The 16,755-nt window shown below is 38.6% G+C and overlaps 1 protein-coding gene across 14 annotated transcripts in view; it reads right to left on the reverse strand.

Moving 5' to 3' along the window:
- Nucleotides 1–16,755, reverse strand: part of ANKRD28 (ankyrin repeat domain 28) — a 199,941-nt gene that overhangs the window by 98,805 nt on the left and 84,381 nt on the right. For 5 of the 14 annotated variants that reach the window (XM_081573253.1, XM_081573250.1, XM_081573254.1 and 2 more), the window contains exon 3: nt 8,123–8,160. The exons of the other annotated variants lie outside the window; for them this stretch is intronic. In XM_081573253.1, coding sequence (XP_081429379.1) covers nt 8,123–8,134 — 12 coding nt within the window. In that variant the 5' untranslated portion in view covers nt 8,135–8,160. The remainder of the gene's footprint in view (nt 1–8,122; nt 8,161–16,755) is intronic. 14 annotated transcript variants of the gene reach the window in all.

Here is a 16,755-nt window from a genome sequence, read left to right on the forward strand (position 1 = left end):
TACTCAAACACTGTGGATTTCTTATCAGAAACTAGGGAGGCCAGAAGACTGAAAACAAAAACAAAAACAAAAAAACCTGTCAAACAAGAATTCTGTATGACATGAAAGCGTCCTTTAGAAATGAAGGCAAAATAAAAACATTCTCAGATAAAAGAGAACTAAAGGAAATTAAATCCCAGCTGACTTGGTCTATAAGAAATGCTAAAGGAAGTTTTTTTCAGACTACAAGGAAATGATACCAGAGGGAAACAGATCTTCAAATATGAAGGAAGCAGGATTTATTGAAAGCAAACATTTTTAACATTATCTGCGAAGGAATTCAGGGTACTACATACATTACATGGCAAATCTAACACAGAGAGTGGAGAGTAAGGACTTTGGGATTTTTTTTCAACTTGAAGTGGTAAAATTGACTGTGAAAAGATATATATTTATGTTACAATCCCTAGAACAACTACTAAGAAAATAATAAAGATATGGTCAAAGTGCCATTAGGTTGGCAAAAATAGTATATCCAAATAATCCAAAAGAAGGAAAGAGGGAACAAAGGAGCAAAAATTAAAAGGGACGGACAACACCCCAGCATCCAGCCCTATCAATAAATACATTAAATGCGATGACCTGAACACGACAGGGTCCATTCGTGAAAAACCAAACCAAACACTACTGACAACATTAATGTATTTACACCTTGTAACAGCTTCAAAGTACATGGAAGCAAAAGCTGATTTTATAAGGAAGGGAAAGACAGATAATCCACAATTATAAAAAACTTTAGCATGTCTCTTCCAGTATCAAAAAGAACAAGCACCAAAAAGAACAAGTAAATACAAAAACTAGCAAAGATACAGATGACTTAAACAATACTACTAATCATTTAAACCCAGTATTTACAGAATGTTACAGAACACTGTACCTAAGGACAAAAGAATATACATTATTTTTAACTGCACTTAACACCTTCAGCAATGTAGACCATATTCTGGGCCAAAAACCGGAACTTAACACAATAAAATAAAATGAAATCATACAAAGGATGTACTCTGGCCATGACAGAACTAAACAAGAAATCAGTAAGAGAAGGACACTTGGATACTCCCCAAGTATTTGCAAATCAAAGTATATTCTTTAATAGTAAAGCATATTGAATAAAAGAAGAAAACTAATTCTAAATATCCCATGTAAAGAGGAAATCTCAAAGGACATTAGAAAGTATTTTGAATTGAATGAAAATGAAAATATACCCAAATTATGATATGGAAATTACAGCAGTATTCAGAGGACACTTTAAATATGAAATGTTTCTAGCACAAAAGAAGTTCTCACAACCTTATGGTTACCAAAAGGGTAAAGGCAGGACAGGACAAATTAGGAGTTTAGGATGAACAGGTACACATTACTTTACATAAAATACATAACTAACAAGGACCTACTATATAGCATAGAACACTATACTCAAGATTTTGTAATAACCTGTTACAGTTAAACTAGAAAAAGAATAAAACAACCACAAAGCAAGCTGAAGAATAGAAATGATGAAAAATAGAAATTAATGAAGGTACAAACAGAAAAATAGAGAAAATTAATGAATCCTAAAAGCAAGAGAGTTCCAGAAAAACATCTATTTCTGCTTTATTGACTATGCCAAAGCCTTTGACTGTGTGGATCACAATAAACTGGGGAAAATTCTGAAAGAGATGGGAATACCAGACCACCTGACCTGCCTCTTGAGAAACCTGTATGCAGGTCAGGAAGCAACAGTTAGAACTGGACATGGAACAACAGACTGCTTCCAAATAGGAAAAGGAGTACATCAAGGCTGTATATTGTCACCCTGCTTATTTAACTTATATGCAGAGTACATCATGAGAAACGTTGGGCTGGAAGAAACACAAGCTGGAATCAAGATTGCCGGGAGAAATATCAATAACCTCAGATATGCAGATGACACCACCCTTATGGCAGAAAGTGAAGAAGAACTAAAGAGCCTCTTGATGAAAGTGAAAGAGGAGAGTGAAAAAGTTGGCTTAAAGCTCAACGTTCAGAAAACTAAGATCACGGCATCTGGTCCCATCACTTCATGGGAAATAGATGGGGAAACAGTGGAAACAGTGTCAGACTTTATTTTGGGGGGCTCCAAAATCACTGCAGATGGTGACTGCAGCCATGAAATTAAAAGACGCTTACTCCTTGGAAGGAAGGTTATGACCAACCTAGATAGCATATTTAAAAGCAGAGACATTACTTTGCCAACAAAGGTCTGTCTAGTCAAGGCTATGGTTTTTCCAGTAGTCATGTATGGATGTGAGAGTTGGACGGTGAAGAAGGCTGAGCATTGAAGAATGGATGCTTTTGAACTGTGGTGTTGGAGAAGACTCTTGAGAGTCCCTTGGACTGCAAGGAGATCCAACCAGTCCAACCTAAAGGAGATCAGTCGTGGGTGTTCATTGGAAGGTCTGATGTTGAAGCTGAAACTCCAATACTTTGGCCACCTCATGCAAAGAGTTGACTCATTGGAAAAGACCCTAATGCTGGAAAGGATTGGGGGCAGGAGGAGAAGGGGACGACAGAGGATTAGATGGCTGGATGGCATCACCAACTCAATGGACATGGGTCTGGGTAAACTCTGGGAGTTGGTGATGTACAGGGAGGCCTGGCATGCTGCGATTCATGGGGTCGCAAAGAGTCGGACACGACTGAGCGACTGAACTGAACTGAAAGCTGCTTCTTTGAAAAAAAAAATCATTAAAACTGATAATCCTCTAACAAGAATTACAAAAGAAGACAGAAGCCTTGCATCAGGAGTCAAAGAGGGGATTATCAGTACCTTAAGACATTAAAAAGATTAAGGGAATACTATGAAAAATTTTACGCACAAAACCCCCACAATTTGGGAGCTTCCTTGGTGGCTCACTGGTAAAGAATACACCTGCCAATGCAGGAGACAAGGGTTTGATCCCTCAGTGGGGAGGAAGAACCCACATGTCACAGAGCAAGGAAACTCGTGGGCCACAGCTGCTGACCTGCACTCTAAAGCCTGAGAGCCACGACGCTGAAGCCACGCGCAGAGAGCCCGTGCTCCACGGTAAGAGAAGCCACAGCAACGAGAAGCCCATGGGCTGCCAGGGGGCGCTCCCCAAGTAGAGAAAAGCCCATACAGCAACAGACAAGTAGTACAGCCAATAATAAATAAATAAACATAAAAAAAAAATCCCACAATCTGGATGAAAGAACCACTTCCTAAGAGACATACAAACTACTCATAGGGAAACAAACAAACAAAAAAAACAGTAACCCAAATAGTCCTACATTTATTTTAAAAAGTTGAATTCATAGGTAAAAACACATTCTAAGAAAGAAAACTTGAAACTCAGACAGTTTCAATGGCAAAGTCTACTAAACATTTAAGGAAGAAATGATACAAATTTGAACATCATCTAGTAAGCAGAAGAGGAGGGAATGCTTTCCAATTTATGAAGCCAATATGTTATTATCCTGATACCCAAAACAGGCAAAGATATTACAAGAAAACTACATATTAATACCGCTTATCAACACAGACACAAGTATCATCAACTAAATATATATAGCAAACTGAATCCTGCAGCACGTTAGAGGAATACTACGTCACAAACAGGTGGGGTTTATTTTGGGATCACAAGTCTCATTAAAATAGAACCAACATAATTCAACATATTTACACTAAATAAGAAAAAAAAATGATGATTATCACATTTTAAAAAAAGTATTTTTTCATGATTTAAAAAAACCTTCAGCACACCAGGAATAAAAAGGAACTTCTATAACTTGATAAAAAGTATTTACGAAAATTACAGCTAATATCCTATTTAATGGTAAAAGCATCCATTCTTTCCTTTTAAGATCAGGAACAAGGCAAGTTTGTCTACTTTCGTCACTTCTATTCATTCTCATACTGGAAGTTCTAGTTGGCAAAATAAGTCAAGGAAAAGAAATAAAAGGCATATAGATTAGGAAAGAAGAAATAAAACTGTCTCTATTCACAGATGGAGTATTATCTATAGAGAAAATCCCAAGGAAACTATTAAAAAAAAATCCTAGAATGAGTTTAGAAAAATTGCTGAATGCAATGTTAACATACAAAAAACAACTGTATTTCTAAATACTAGTAATTAACAACTAGAAGTAAAATATATTTTTTAAAAACTGAACATTTACAATATGAAAGAATGAAAGAAAAAGAAAATAGAAATGCTTAGTTAGATATGAATCTGACAAAAATTTTGCAAGATTTGCATGCTGAAAACTACAAAACATGAAACAAATAAAGACATCCTAAATAGAGAAAGAAACCATGTTCATAGATTGGAAGATTCATTATTGCTAACATTTAATTTGATCTATTGATCAGTAAGAATGCTCAAACTACCGCACAATTGCACTCATCTCATATGCTAGTAAAGTAATGCTCAAAATTCTCCAAGCCAGGCTTCAGCAATACGTGAACCGTGAACTTCCAGATGTTCAAGCTGGTTTTAGAAAAGGCAGAGGAACCAGAGATCAAATTGCCAATATCCACTGGATCATTGAAAAAGAGAGTTCCAGAAAAACATCTATTTCTGCTTTATTGACTATGCCAAAGCCTTTGACTGTGTGGATCACAACAAACTCTGGAAAATTCTTCAAGAGATGGGAATACCAGACCATCTGACCTGTCTCTTGAGAAACCTGTATGCAGGTTAGGAAGCAACAGTTAGAACTGGACATGGAACAACAGACTGCTTCCAAATAGGAAAAGGAATCTGTCAAGGCTGTATATTGTCACCCTGCTTATTTAACTTACATGCAGAGTACATCATGAGAAACACTGGGCTGGAAGAAACACAAGCTGGAATCAAGATTGCTGGAAGAAATATCAATAACCTCAGATATGCGGATGACACCACCCTTAAGGCAGAGAGTGAAGAAGAACTAAAGAGCCTCTTGATGAAGGTGAAGGAGGAGAGTGAAAAAGTTGGCTTAAAGCTCAACGTTCAGAAAACTAAGATCATGGCATCTGGTCCCACCACTCCTGGGAAATATATGGGGAAACAGTGGAAACAGTGTCAGACTTTATTCTTTTGGGCTCCAGAATCACTGCTGATGGTGACTGCAGCCATGAAATTAAAAGACGCTTACTCCTTGGAAGGAAGGTTATGGCCAACCTAGATAGCATATTTAAAAGCAGAGACATTACTTTGCCAACAAAAGTCTGTCTAGTCAAGGCTATGGTCTTTCCAGTGGTCATGTATGGATGTGAGAGTTGGACGGTGAAGAAAGCTGAGAGCTGAAGAATTGATGATTTTGAACTGTGGTGTTGGAGAAGACTCTTGAGAGTCCCTTGGACTGCAAAGAGATCCAATCAATCCATCCTAAAAGAGATCAATCCTGGGTGTTCACTTGAAGGTCTGATGTTGAAGCTGAAACTCCAATACTTTGGCCACCTCATGTGAAGGGTTGACTCATTGGAAAAGACCCTAATGCTGGGTAGGATTGGGGGCGGGAGGAGAAGGTGACGACAGAGGATGAGATGGTTGGATGGCATCACCAACTCGATGAACATGGGTTTGGGTAGACTCCGGGAGTTGGTGATGGACAGGGAGGCCTGGCGTGCTGCAGTTCATTGGGTCGCAGAGAGTCGGAAACGACTGAGCGACTTAACTGAACTGAACTGAACTGAACTGATTGATCTATAGATTCATTGCAAGCCTAATCAAAATCCCAGCAGGACTTATAGTAGATATAACCACCTTAAATTTATGAGGAAAGGCAAAGACGTTAAAATAGTCAAAGCAATTTTGATAGAACAGAACATAGCTGGGAGTCTCACACTATGTGATTTCAAGCATTACTACAAAGCTGCAATAATCAAGGCAGTATGGTATCAAAAGGGAGAGTCATAAGCAGAATAAAGAGTTCAGAAATCAACTCACACAAATATAATCAACTGATTTTTGGCAAAGGTACAAAATCAATTGAATGGATATATAATCTTTTCAGCAAATGGTTCTGGATATCCTTGTGCCAAAAACATTAACATCAATCTATACTTAATACCTAACACAAATATTAACTCAAAAACATCATAGACCTAACTGCCATACCCAACATTTTAAAACTTCTAGAAAAGAAGACAGGAGAAAACATGTAGGTTAGGCAAAGAATTCTTGGATATGAAACCAAAAGCACAGTCCATGACACCGATATATTAAACTTGATCAAAATGAAAAACTTTTGCCTAAAGGAAGATATCAGTTAAGAGGATAAAAGACAAGATATACAGTGTCAGAAAACATATGTAAATCACACATCTGACAGAGAACTTGCATTTGCAATATATAAAGTATTTTCAAAATTCAAAAATAAGAAAAGAGACCAACAAAATAGGGGTAATTAAATGGTGTTGAGACAATGTAGTATCCATTTGGAAAAGAAAAAGAAAAAAATCCAGTAACTTTTGTTACATGCCTAATTTAACCACAAGTGTATCATAAAGCTAAATTTAAAGAGTAAAATGATAAAGCTATCAGAAACAAATATATTATCTTTGTGACTTAGGTTAAGGAAAGACTTCTTGAGGTAACAAAAACTCAAAATCATTAACAATAAAAGAAAATGCTGAAAAACTTGACTACATTAAAATTAAGACCTTATGTTCAATGACACAATAAAGAATGAAAAGGCAAACTGGAATGGGAGATGGTATCTGTGCAACACATGGTTCATGAAGGGTTCATATCCAGAATATATAAAGGACGACCACAAGTTAGTAAGGAAAGAGAGAAAGAAAAAGAAGAACAGGCACGTGTTTAACAGGCACTTCATCCACGTGTGTGTGCTCAGTCGTGTTTCTGTCTCTTTGCGACCCTATGGACTGCAGCCCAGCAGGCTCCTCTGTCCATGGGATTTCCCAGGCAGGAATACTGCAGTGGGTTGCCATTTCCTTCTCCAGGGCATCTTCCTGACCCAGGGATTGAATCTGCATCCCCTGCATAGGCAGGTGGGTTCTTTACCACTGAGCCACCTGGGAAGCCCCAAGAGGCTATACAAATGTCCAATGAACATATAAAAATGTACCTGACACTATTACTAAAAAAAAAAAAAATTAAAAAAAAAAAAACCTCTCCAACTTTATAAATAGTAAGATACTACCACAAACCACAGAATGGCTAAATAAGGAAGTATGACAAAAACCCAGAACATGGTTCAACGATGTGGACCAACAAGAATTCTCATACAGTGCTAACGGGAGTGTAAACTGTTTAAGAATATGGCATTCTCTATTGAGTTAATATACGCACAGCCTTCAATATCAGGAATTCTATGCCTACATATATACCTTATAGAAATGTATGGTTATGGGCAACAGAAGACAAGCTTATGAATAGCTGCATTGTTTACAAAAGGAAAAACTGGAAACAACCCAACTATCCACCCACAGAAGAATATGGATAAACTGTGGTGCAAGCACTCAGTGGAATATTATGAATAATCTTTAGCAATACATAACACAGGCACGTTTTTAAAATGAGTTAGTTTCTGAAAAAGAACCCAGATCCAGAAGAATACATGTTGTATGACTCATTTAATTAAACATGCAAAATTAAATTATATTGCTTAGGAAAGAATAATTAGGTGGCAAAATTATAAAAGAACACTAAGAAAGAGACTGTAACAAAGTCAGGGCGCTGGTCACAACTGCACTGCGGGAGGGACGGCTCTGATCCCAAAGGGGCACAGAGGGCCCTTGTGAGTGCCAGCATGCTCTATTTCTTGATTTGAGCAGAGGTTACATTGAAATAATTCATCATATTCTCTACTTGTTTACATGTTTTAAGTGAGCTATATTTCATAATTTTAAAAAGATTAAAAGGAGAAAAATTCAGATATGAATGCTTCAACATTCTTTAAAAATATCAATTAAAACACATTTGAACTAAGAGGAAACGTACATCAAAAAACTGGCAGAAGACACAGACTCTGAAATGACATTTCAGCTTAAGAAAAGCAGCTCTTTCGTTGGTTTGTCAAGTTTCACTCTCCTGAACTAATGTTTGAAATGAAAATGAAAATCACCTGAGTATTGGAAAAGAAAGCTACTCACCCTTACACCCATGCCTTTCCCCCAACTATCATTTGGATCTACAAGGGAATTAAGAATAAAAATAGAAATTTTATTACCAGAAATTTGCGCAAGGCAATCTGAAAAAACTCAAATAAAAGAATTAATGTAATACAGTTTCTATGTAAACAAAATCCCTAAATCCTCACTGTACATATCTATCTTCCAAACTAATTATAAAAACTTGACATACAGCATTTTGTAACTGTTTTCTTATATACAAAGACACATATATTCTAAAATGAATAAATAATTATTTTTTGAGCTTGTACAAGAGAACATGCTTCATTATCACTTGGGTAAGAAATATTCAAATCACTGAGTCTCTAGAAAAACTATTGAGGGAAAAAAAGGATACAGTAATAAAATATTTATGTAATTTACATGTTTTCCTCAAAAAGTAATTATACTGAAGGCAATGGCAACCCACTCCAGTACTCTTGCCTAGAAAATCCCATGGACGGAGGAGCCTGGTAGGGGGCCCATGGGGTCGCTAAGGGTCGGACACGACTGAGCAACTTCACTTTCACTTTTCACTTTCACGCATTGGAGAAGGAAATGGCAACCCACTCCAGTGTTCTTGCCTGGAGAATCCCAGGGACGGGTGAGCCTGGTGGGCTGCTGTCTATGGGATCGCACAGAGTCGGACATGACTGAAGTGACTTAGCAGCAGCAGCATGAAAAAATATCTGAAGCTTTTACCATTGTAATTTAACGAAAATGTGTATTTGTTTGATTGATTCAAATCACTCACTTTCACAGTAGATATTCTAAAATTATCATCTAAAATATTTTATTTATGAACACATGACTTGGGATGGGATGGGACATCAGCAGTTTCCTTCCCCCAGTCTGACTCGGGCTAGTCCAGGTTCTCCGGGTTATACAGCATTACCCGTGTGTTAGGCAGCTAGACTTGCTTCTGTGTGCTGTTCTGGCAGCATGACCTGAATGAAAACTGAACCCCACATTATCAAAAAATGGTTTTATTACAGTTTTGGCTTTATTAGGCAGTTCTTAATACAGAATAGCATCCCTGAATCCTGTCTTCACCTGTGACCTTTCTATTGTTTCCTGTGCTGCTTTTGAGCTTTGCTCAGCAATCCTGCAACTTTACTTTTATTTACTGATTATGAGTTAGACTTGACTTGTCATTCAACAGTAAAGTTTGGCTTTTGAGGGTTGTCAGGGAAATGCAAATACTAAAAACTTAATTAAATGCCTTCCTTAAGAACCAACTTCCACTCCTCAGCATTGAGGGAACAGGGGATTAAGTGCCTTTGGCAGAGAACAAGGTAGAACAAGTCCACCTCCAGCCGTCCCTTTTAAAGTCAGTATTCTTGACAGACTTTTAGCAGAATGGTGCACATGCTAAAAATTATTTTTCATAAGAGCATTTGCTGCCTGCATTTCAAGTGCATGTATTTTTTGGTTTTGGTTTCCCCCCACTTTTTTTTTTAAAGAATTCACCCTTCCTATGTTAATGTGATTTGAATCATCTAAGCAAGTACTGATGGGAATACAAGAAAGGAAGCCAGTTTACCTTAATAGGACTTGGGCAACTGACAGTAGTTGGGGGCTTCCCTGGTGGCTCAGTGGTAAAGAATATGCCTGCCAATGCAAGAGATGAGGGTTCGATCCCTGGGTTGGAAAGATCTCCTGGAGAAGGAAATGGCAACCTGCTCCAGCATTCCTGCCCAGGAAATCCCACGGACAGAGGAGCCTAGTGGCCTAGAGTTCATGGAGTCACAAAGAGTCGAATACGACTGAAGAGATTCAACAACAACAATTGACAGAAGATTGCTCCTATCCACTAAAACCAAAATCAATACATGCCTGACACAAAGGAAAAACACCTACAAACAACACAGCCAAACTCAAGATTATAAACCTGCTGAAGTCAAAGATTATGTCTTATTATTCATTCATTTCTAACACTTTACAAATGGCTACACAGGACTGGAAGAGGTCAGTTTTCACTCCAATCCCAAAGAAAGGCAATGCCAAAGAATGTTCAAACTACCACCCAACTGCACACATCTCACACACTAGCAAAGTAATGCTCAAAATTCTCTGAGTAAGGCTTCAACAGTATGCGACCCAAGATACTTCCAGATGTTCAAGCTGGATTTAGAAAAGGCAGAGGAAACAGAGATCAAATTGCCAACATCCATCAGATCACAGAAAAAGCAACAGAGTTCCAGAAAAACATCTACTTCTGCTTTACTCACTACACCAAAGCCTTTGACTGTGTGGATCACAACAAACTGTGGAAAATTCTTTAATAAGAGATGGGAATACCAGACCACCTTACCTGCCTCTTGAGAAATCTGTATGCAGGTAAAGAAGCAACAGTTAGAACCAGATATGGAACAACAGACTGCTTCCAAATTGGTAAAGGAGTACATCAAGGTTGTATATTGTCACCTTGATTATTTAACTTATACGCAGATTACATCATGTGAAATGCTGGGCTGGATGAAGCACAAGTTGGAATCAAAACTGCCGGGAGAAATACCAATAACCTCAGATACGCAGATGACACCACCCTTATGGCAGAAAGTGAAGCGGAACTAAAGAATCTCTTGATGAGAGTGAAAGAGGAGAGTGAAAAAGCTGGCTTAAAACTCAACAGTCAAAAAATGAAGATCATGGCATCCGGTTCCATCACTTCATGGCAAATAGAAGGTGAAAAAATGGAAACAGTGACAGATTTTATTTTCTTGGGCTCCAAAATCACTGCAGATGGTGACTGCAGCCATGAAATTAAAAGACGCTTGCTCCTTGGAAGAAAAGCTAAGAGCAACCTAGACAGCATATTAAAAAGCAGAGACATTACATTGCCAACAAAGGTCTGTCTAGTCAAAGCTATCGTTTTTCCAGTAGTTATGATGGATGTGAGAGTTGGACCATAAAGAAAGCTGAGCGTCGAAGAACTGATGCTTTTGAACTGTGGTGCTGGAGAAGGCTCCTGAGAGTCCCTTGGACAGCAAGGAGATCAAGCCAGTCAATCCTAAAGGAAATCAGTCCTGCATAGTCATTGGAAGGACTGATGTTGAAGCTGAAATTCCAATACTTTGGCCACCTGATGCGAAGAGCTGACTCATTGGAAAAGACCCTGATGCTGGGAAAGATTGAAGGCAGGAGGAGAAGGGGACGACAGAGGATGTGATGGCTGGTGGCATCACTGACTCGATGGGTGTGAGTTCAAGCAAGCTCCAGGAGTCGGTGATGGACAGGGAAGTCTGGCGTGCTGCAGTCCATGGGGCCACAAAGGGTTGGACACGACTGAAGGACTGAACAGAACTGAACTTATAGTCAGTCCTTTGTATACATGTATCATAAATACTTGAGAAAAAAAATTCCAGAAAGTTCCCCATATCTATACTTGAATTTGTCCCAGGCCAGCAGCTATATATAGCATTTACATTGTATTTACAATTATTTACATAGTATTTATGCTGTATTAGATATTGTAAGTCATCTAGAGATGATTTAAAGTATATGGGAGGATGGGAGGATGTGTATGGGTTATACAAATGGCAAATACTACTGTTTCATACAAGGGTCTTGCTGAGCATCCACAGATTTTGGCTATCTGGCAGATGAGATAGGGTAACAGTGGGGAATTCCTAGAACCAATACTCCACCAATGAGGGATGACTATATTGGGTCTAAATACAGAGAATTCAAACAAGGTGTCTATCTCCAGAGAGTTACTGAACATGACACAGCTCAATTAAGATGAGCATTACAAAGAAGTTCAAAGTAATACAGCCATCTAATTAGGGAGACATAATGCCACCTAGGGGACCGGGAAAGGGGCTCCATAGAGACACTTAAATCTTGTATCAATTTTGTATTGCTGCATAAGAAATGACCGTAAGTGCAGCACCTTAAAGCAATGATCATCTATGAGTTAGAGTTCTGCAGGGTAGAAGTCCAGGTATGGTGTTGGCTGGGTTCTCTGCTCGGGGTGGCTCATAAAGCTGGAACCAAGGTGTCAATGGGCTGTGCTCACAAAAGGATGCCTGACTAAGGAAGAATTTACTTCCAAGGCTCATTCAGGCAAAATCTGGTTCCTGTGGTTGCGAGACTGAGGTTCCAACCTTCCTTCCTTCTGTTCCCATAGACATTTGTTGACCTGTGGCCCCTTCATCTTCAAAATCAACAATAGAGAACCTGCTTCATATCACAGTCCCTACTCCCTTTGTTTCTGACTCTAGGCCCAGATTTAAACAGTTCATGTCATTAGGTCAAGCCCACCCAGCTAATCTCACTTTTGGAAAGTGAACTGTACCAGATGTCATAAACTCACAGGAGTGCCATCCTATCATATCTACAGTACAGGGGATTCTACAGGATATGTACACCAGGAAATAAGGACTTTGCGGATCACTGGAAGAGCTCTGACTGCCATAAGCTGCAACTTGCAGAATGAACAGAAATGGAAGATGAGATAAAGAGAGCTGGAAGCAATGTGGGCACAACTGACGCCCAGAGTCAGGAAAGAGCATTAATGACATGGGAAAAAGTATGTATGACTGGTCTTCCCAGTACCCAGCATAGTTAATAGCACATTTTTGTTAAGAGAATGAACCAACATACCAAATTATATCAAATTAGTCGGAGAAGGCAATGGCATCCCACTCCAGTACTCTTGCCTGGAGGATCCCAGGGACGGCGGAGCCTGGTGGGCTGCCATCTATGGGGTCACACAGAGGCGGGCACGACTGAAGCAGCAGCAGCAGCAGACTATCAAATATTTACTAAGGGCTTACATAGTTACAGCTACAAGAGAAAAGCTACGAAATTTGTTCTAATCGTTAAGTCACTGGGCAGAAACAGGAGTGACAAGCCAGGGGGGATAACACGGACAGAAAACGGAACTGGACATTAAGAAAATGAGGCTCTTAAGCTATCTCTGCTAAATCGAAGTGACCACATCAAATAAACTCCAGGGGTCTCAGCTGAATGACATAACTACTATACCTTCAAAATCCCTTTCCAGTGCTATCTATCTTACACAATGGAAGGCTTGATTCTTGCCCTGGAGCAAATTCTATTTAAGAAGTTTTGAATCTAGTTTTAATTCATGTTGTAATCTAGATATTGCTCTATCAGTAGTAATATTAAAACGACAAGTCCACAGAGCATCCTAAACACTGAATTTACTCTCCTCTGGTGTACGCATTTAGCAGTAATCAGATATTCCTAGGCTAAGGCTTACTTGCTTTTCATAAAAAAAAAAAAAAAAAAAGAAAAAAACACCAAAATTCCATATCAATAAGAGTAAGAGGAACCAAAGGTGATGCCATCTATGAATAGGCAATTTTCATTATCAGATACAACACAATTGTTTCGAAAACTAACGCAGAGAATTTCTTTTTCAAAAAGACTGCTGGACTATAATAGAAAACTGCCATTTCACAAAACATGTAAGGTGCAAGTGTAAGAACATTCATTGGAATGTCAGCTGTTTCAGTCAATAAAATGCTTCTCAATGGCTTTTACAAAGCTAAGTATATTTTTAATAGGCATATTTCCCTGAGTTGAAGAGACAGAACCGGCAGTCTGGGGAGAAAGCCAGGATAAGAGTTCTCAGGGCAGAGCATCAGCGTGGGGAGATGACACCGAGAGCGAGCCCAGGGACGTGCAGAATACCCCTTCGTGCTAAGAGCCGAGCAGCACGTGTGCAAGGGGCTTTTCACGAGCGGAGACTTGTGAAAAGAACCACCCGAAATGATTAGAGCACTGCTTTTCAATCTTTTTTTATCACTTGAACCCAAGAGACTTTTTAGACTACTCTTTCCTAATTGCCTTGAGGAAACTTTAATGACTGTATACCTAATTTATGTTCTTTGGCCCTTGGGAGGGCCACGAATCATTGTAATATGAAAGATTTTTCACACACACACATGCATCCCAACAAAAAACACAATTTGGAGGTGATAAGGAAATGGCAACCCACTCCAGTATTCTTGCTTGGAGAACCCCATGGACAGTGGAGCCTGGTGGGCTACAGTCCATGGGGTCAGAGTTGGACATGATGAAGTGACTTAACACAGCACTGCATATCGTCACCAATGGGAATGCATGCATCAGAGGTAACAGTACTCAGTTCACACACAGGGAACCATGTACTGTTCCTACCAGCCAGGCTAGAAAAACTTACCACTCCCAGAGCCTTGGGTAAAGTACTCAGGAAAAATTATCTCAGGAGTGGGGAATAATTATCCTATTTTGAAATTAAATAACATTTATAGTAGGTACAAAATGTGTAAGATATGGACAAATCTGAAAAAAAAAATGTAAAACTGGAATTTAAAAATTTGCTGTGGGAAATTAAAAATGACCTAAATAGAGAAATATATAACTTGCTCAAAGGTAAGGAGACTCAATACTGCTAAAATTTTAATATTTGCCAAGCTGATCTATAGATTAACACAAGCTCAATTTCTTTCTTCCTCAAGAAACAGACAAGCTGATTCTAAAATTCACACAGAAATGCAATGGACCTAGAATAGCCAAAATAATTTTGAAAGCAAAAAAAATTGGTAATTTCAAGACTTATTATAAACCTCTACTATCATCACAGTGTGGTGTCGGTGTTAAGCCAGATAAATACATCAATGGAACATAACAGAGTCCATGAATAGACCCACACATATAGGGACAAACGACTTTTGATAAAAATGTAAAGGCAATTCACTGAAGAAAGCATAGAATTTTTCAAGATTTTTGGAGGGAGGAGGGAGGGAACCCATGCTGTGTGGTTCCCGATGAGGGACTGAATGAACTTAGGCCATGTCAGTAAAAGCCTGGAATCCAAAACCACTAGGGCCGCTAGGAACTCCCATTTTCAACAAATATGTTAACAACTGGATATATCCATATATTAAAAAAATGAACTTTGATGTATAACCTGTATCATATGTAATTATTAACTCAGACTATAGATCTAAATGTAAAATTTATTCACTGACTACACTAAAGTCTTTGACTGTGTGGATCACAACAAACTGTGGAAAATGCTTAAAGAGATGAGAATATCAGAGCACCTTACCCGTCTCCTGAGAAACGTGTACACAGGTCAAGAAGCAACAGTTAAAAGCAGACATGGAACAACTGACTGGTTCAAAACTGGGAAAGGAGTACAACAAGACTGTATATTGTCACTCTGCTTATTTAACTTATATGCAGAGTACATCACGCAAAACGCTGGGCTGGATGAAGCACAAACTGGAATCAAGATTGCCGGGAAAAATATCAATAACCTCAGATATGCACATGATATCACTCTCATGGCAGAAAGTGAAGAGGAACTAAAGAGCCTCTTGATGAGAGTGAAAAAGGAGAGTGAAAAAGATGGCTTAAAACTCAACACTCAAAAAACGAAGATCATGGCATCCGGTCCCATGACTTCATGGCAAACAGAAGGTAAAAAAATGGAAACAGTGACAGATTTTATTTTCTTGGGCTCCAAAATCACTGCAGATGGTGACTGCAGCCATGAAATTAAAAAATGCTTCCTCCTTGGAAGGAAAGGTATGACAAAACTAGACACATATTAAAAAGCAGACACATTCCTTTGCCAACAAAGGTTCATACAGTTAAACTATGGTTTTTCCAGTAGTCATGTACAGATGTTTGAGAGCTGGCCCATAAAGAAGGCTGAGCACTGAAGAATTGATGCTTTCAAACTGTGGTGCTAGAGAAGACTCTTGAGAGTCCCTTGAATTGCAAGGAGATCAAACTAGGCAATCTTAAAGGAAATCAACCCTGAATATTCATTGGAAGGACTGATGTTGAAGCTGGGGACCCAATACTCTGGCCACCTGATGCAAAGAACTGACTCACTGAAAAAGACTTTGACACTAGGAATGATTGAAGGAAAAAGGAGAAGCGGGAGACAGAGGATGAGATGGTTAGCTAGCATCACCTACTCAACGGACATGAATTTAAGCAAACTGTGGGAGATAGTGAAGGACGGAGGAGCCTGGCGTGCTACAGTTCATGGGGTCACAAAGAGTCCGACATGACTTGGTGAATGAACAACAACAACAACAAAACTTTTAGAAGATAGGAGAAAATCTATGTGACACTGAGATAGAGACTTTTTTTGACATATCACCAAAACCAAAATCCATAAAAGAATAAATTGATAAACTGTATATCATCAAATTTTTAAACCTCTGCTCTCCGAAAACAAAAGAGTGAAAATAAAGCTACAGATTGAAGATTTGTGTTCAGAACATAAAAAGAGCTCTCAAAACTCAAGAGTAAGAAACTATCTAGTAAGACAAAATATTACCAAAAACATTTGAAAAGACATTTCCCAAAGGATATAAAGACTCCCTAGAAGCAATGAAAAGATGCTCAACATCATGAGTTATCTCAGAAATGTAAGTCAAAACTACAGTGAGATACTCATCTATTAGAATGTTTAGAAAACACTAATCATATCAAACATTGGCAGGATGTGGAAAAAATTGGAATTCTCAGGTCCTGTTGGTGGGAACGTATAATGGTAGAACCAGTTTGGAAACAGTTGGCAGTTTCTTAAAAAGTGAAACATACACCTACCATATGGTCCGACCATTCTGCCACCAGAT

This window comes from Giraffa tippelskirchi, chromosome 2 (assembly GCF_054371585.1).
Source record: "Giraffa tippelskirchi isolate mGirTip1 chromosome 2, T2T-mGirTip1v1.2.pri, whole genome shotgun sequence".
Classification (NCBI taxonomy): Eukaryota; Metazoa; Chordata; class Mammalia; order Artiodactyla; family Giraffidae; genus Giraffa; species Giraffa tippelskirchi.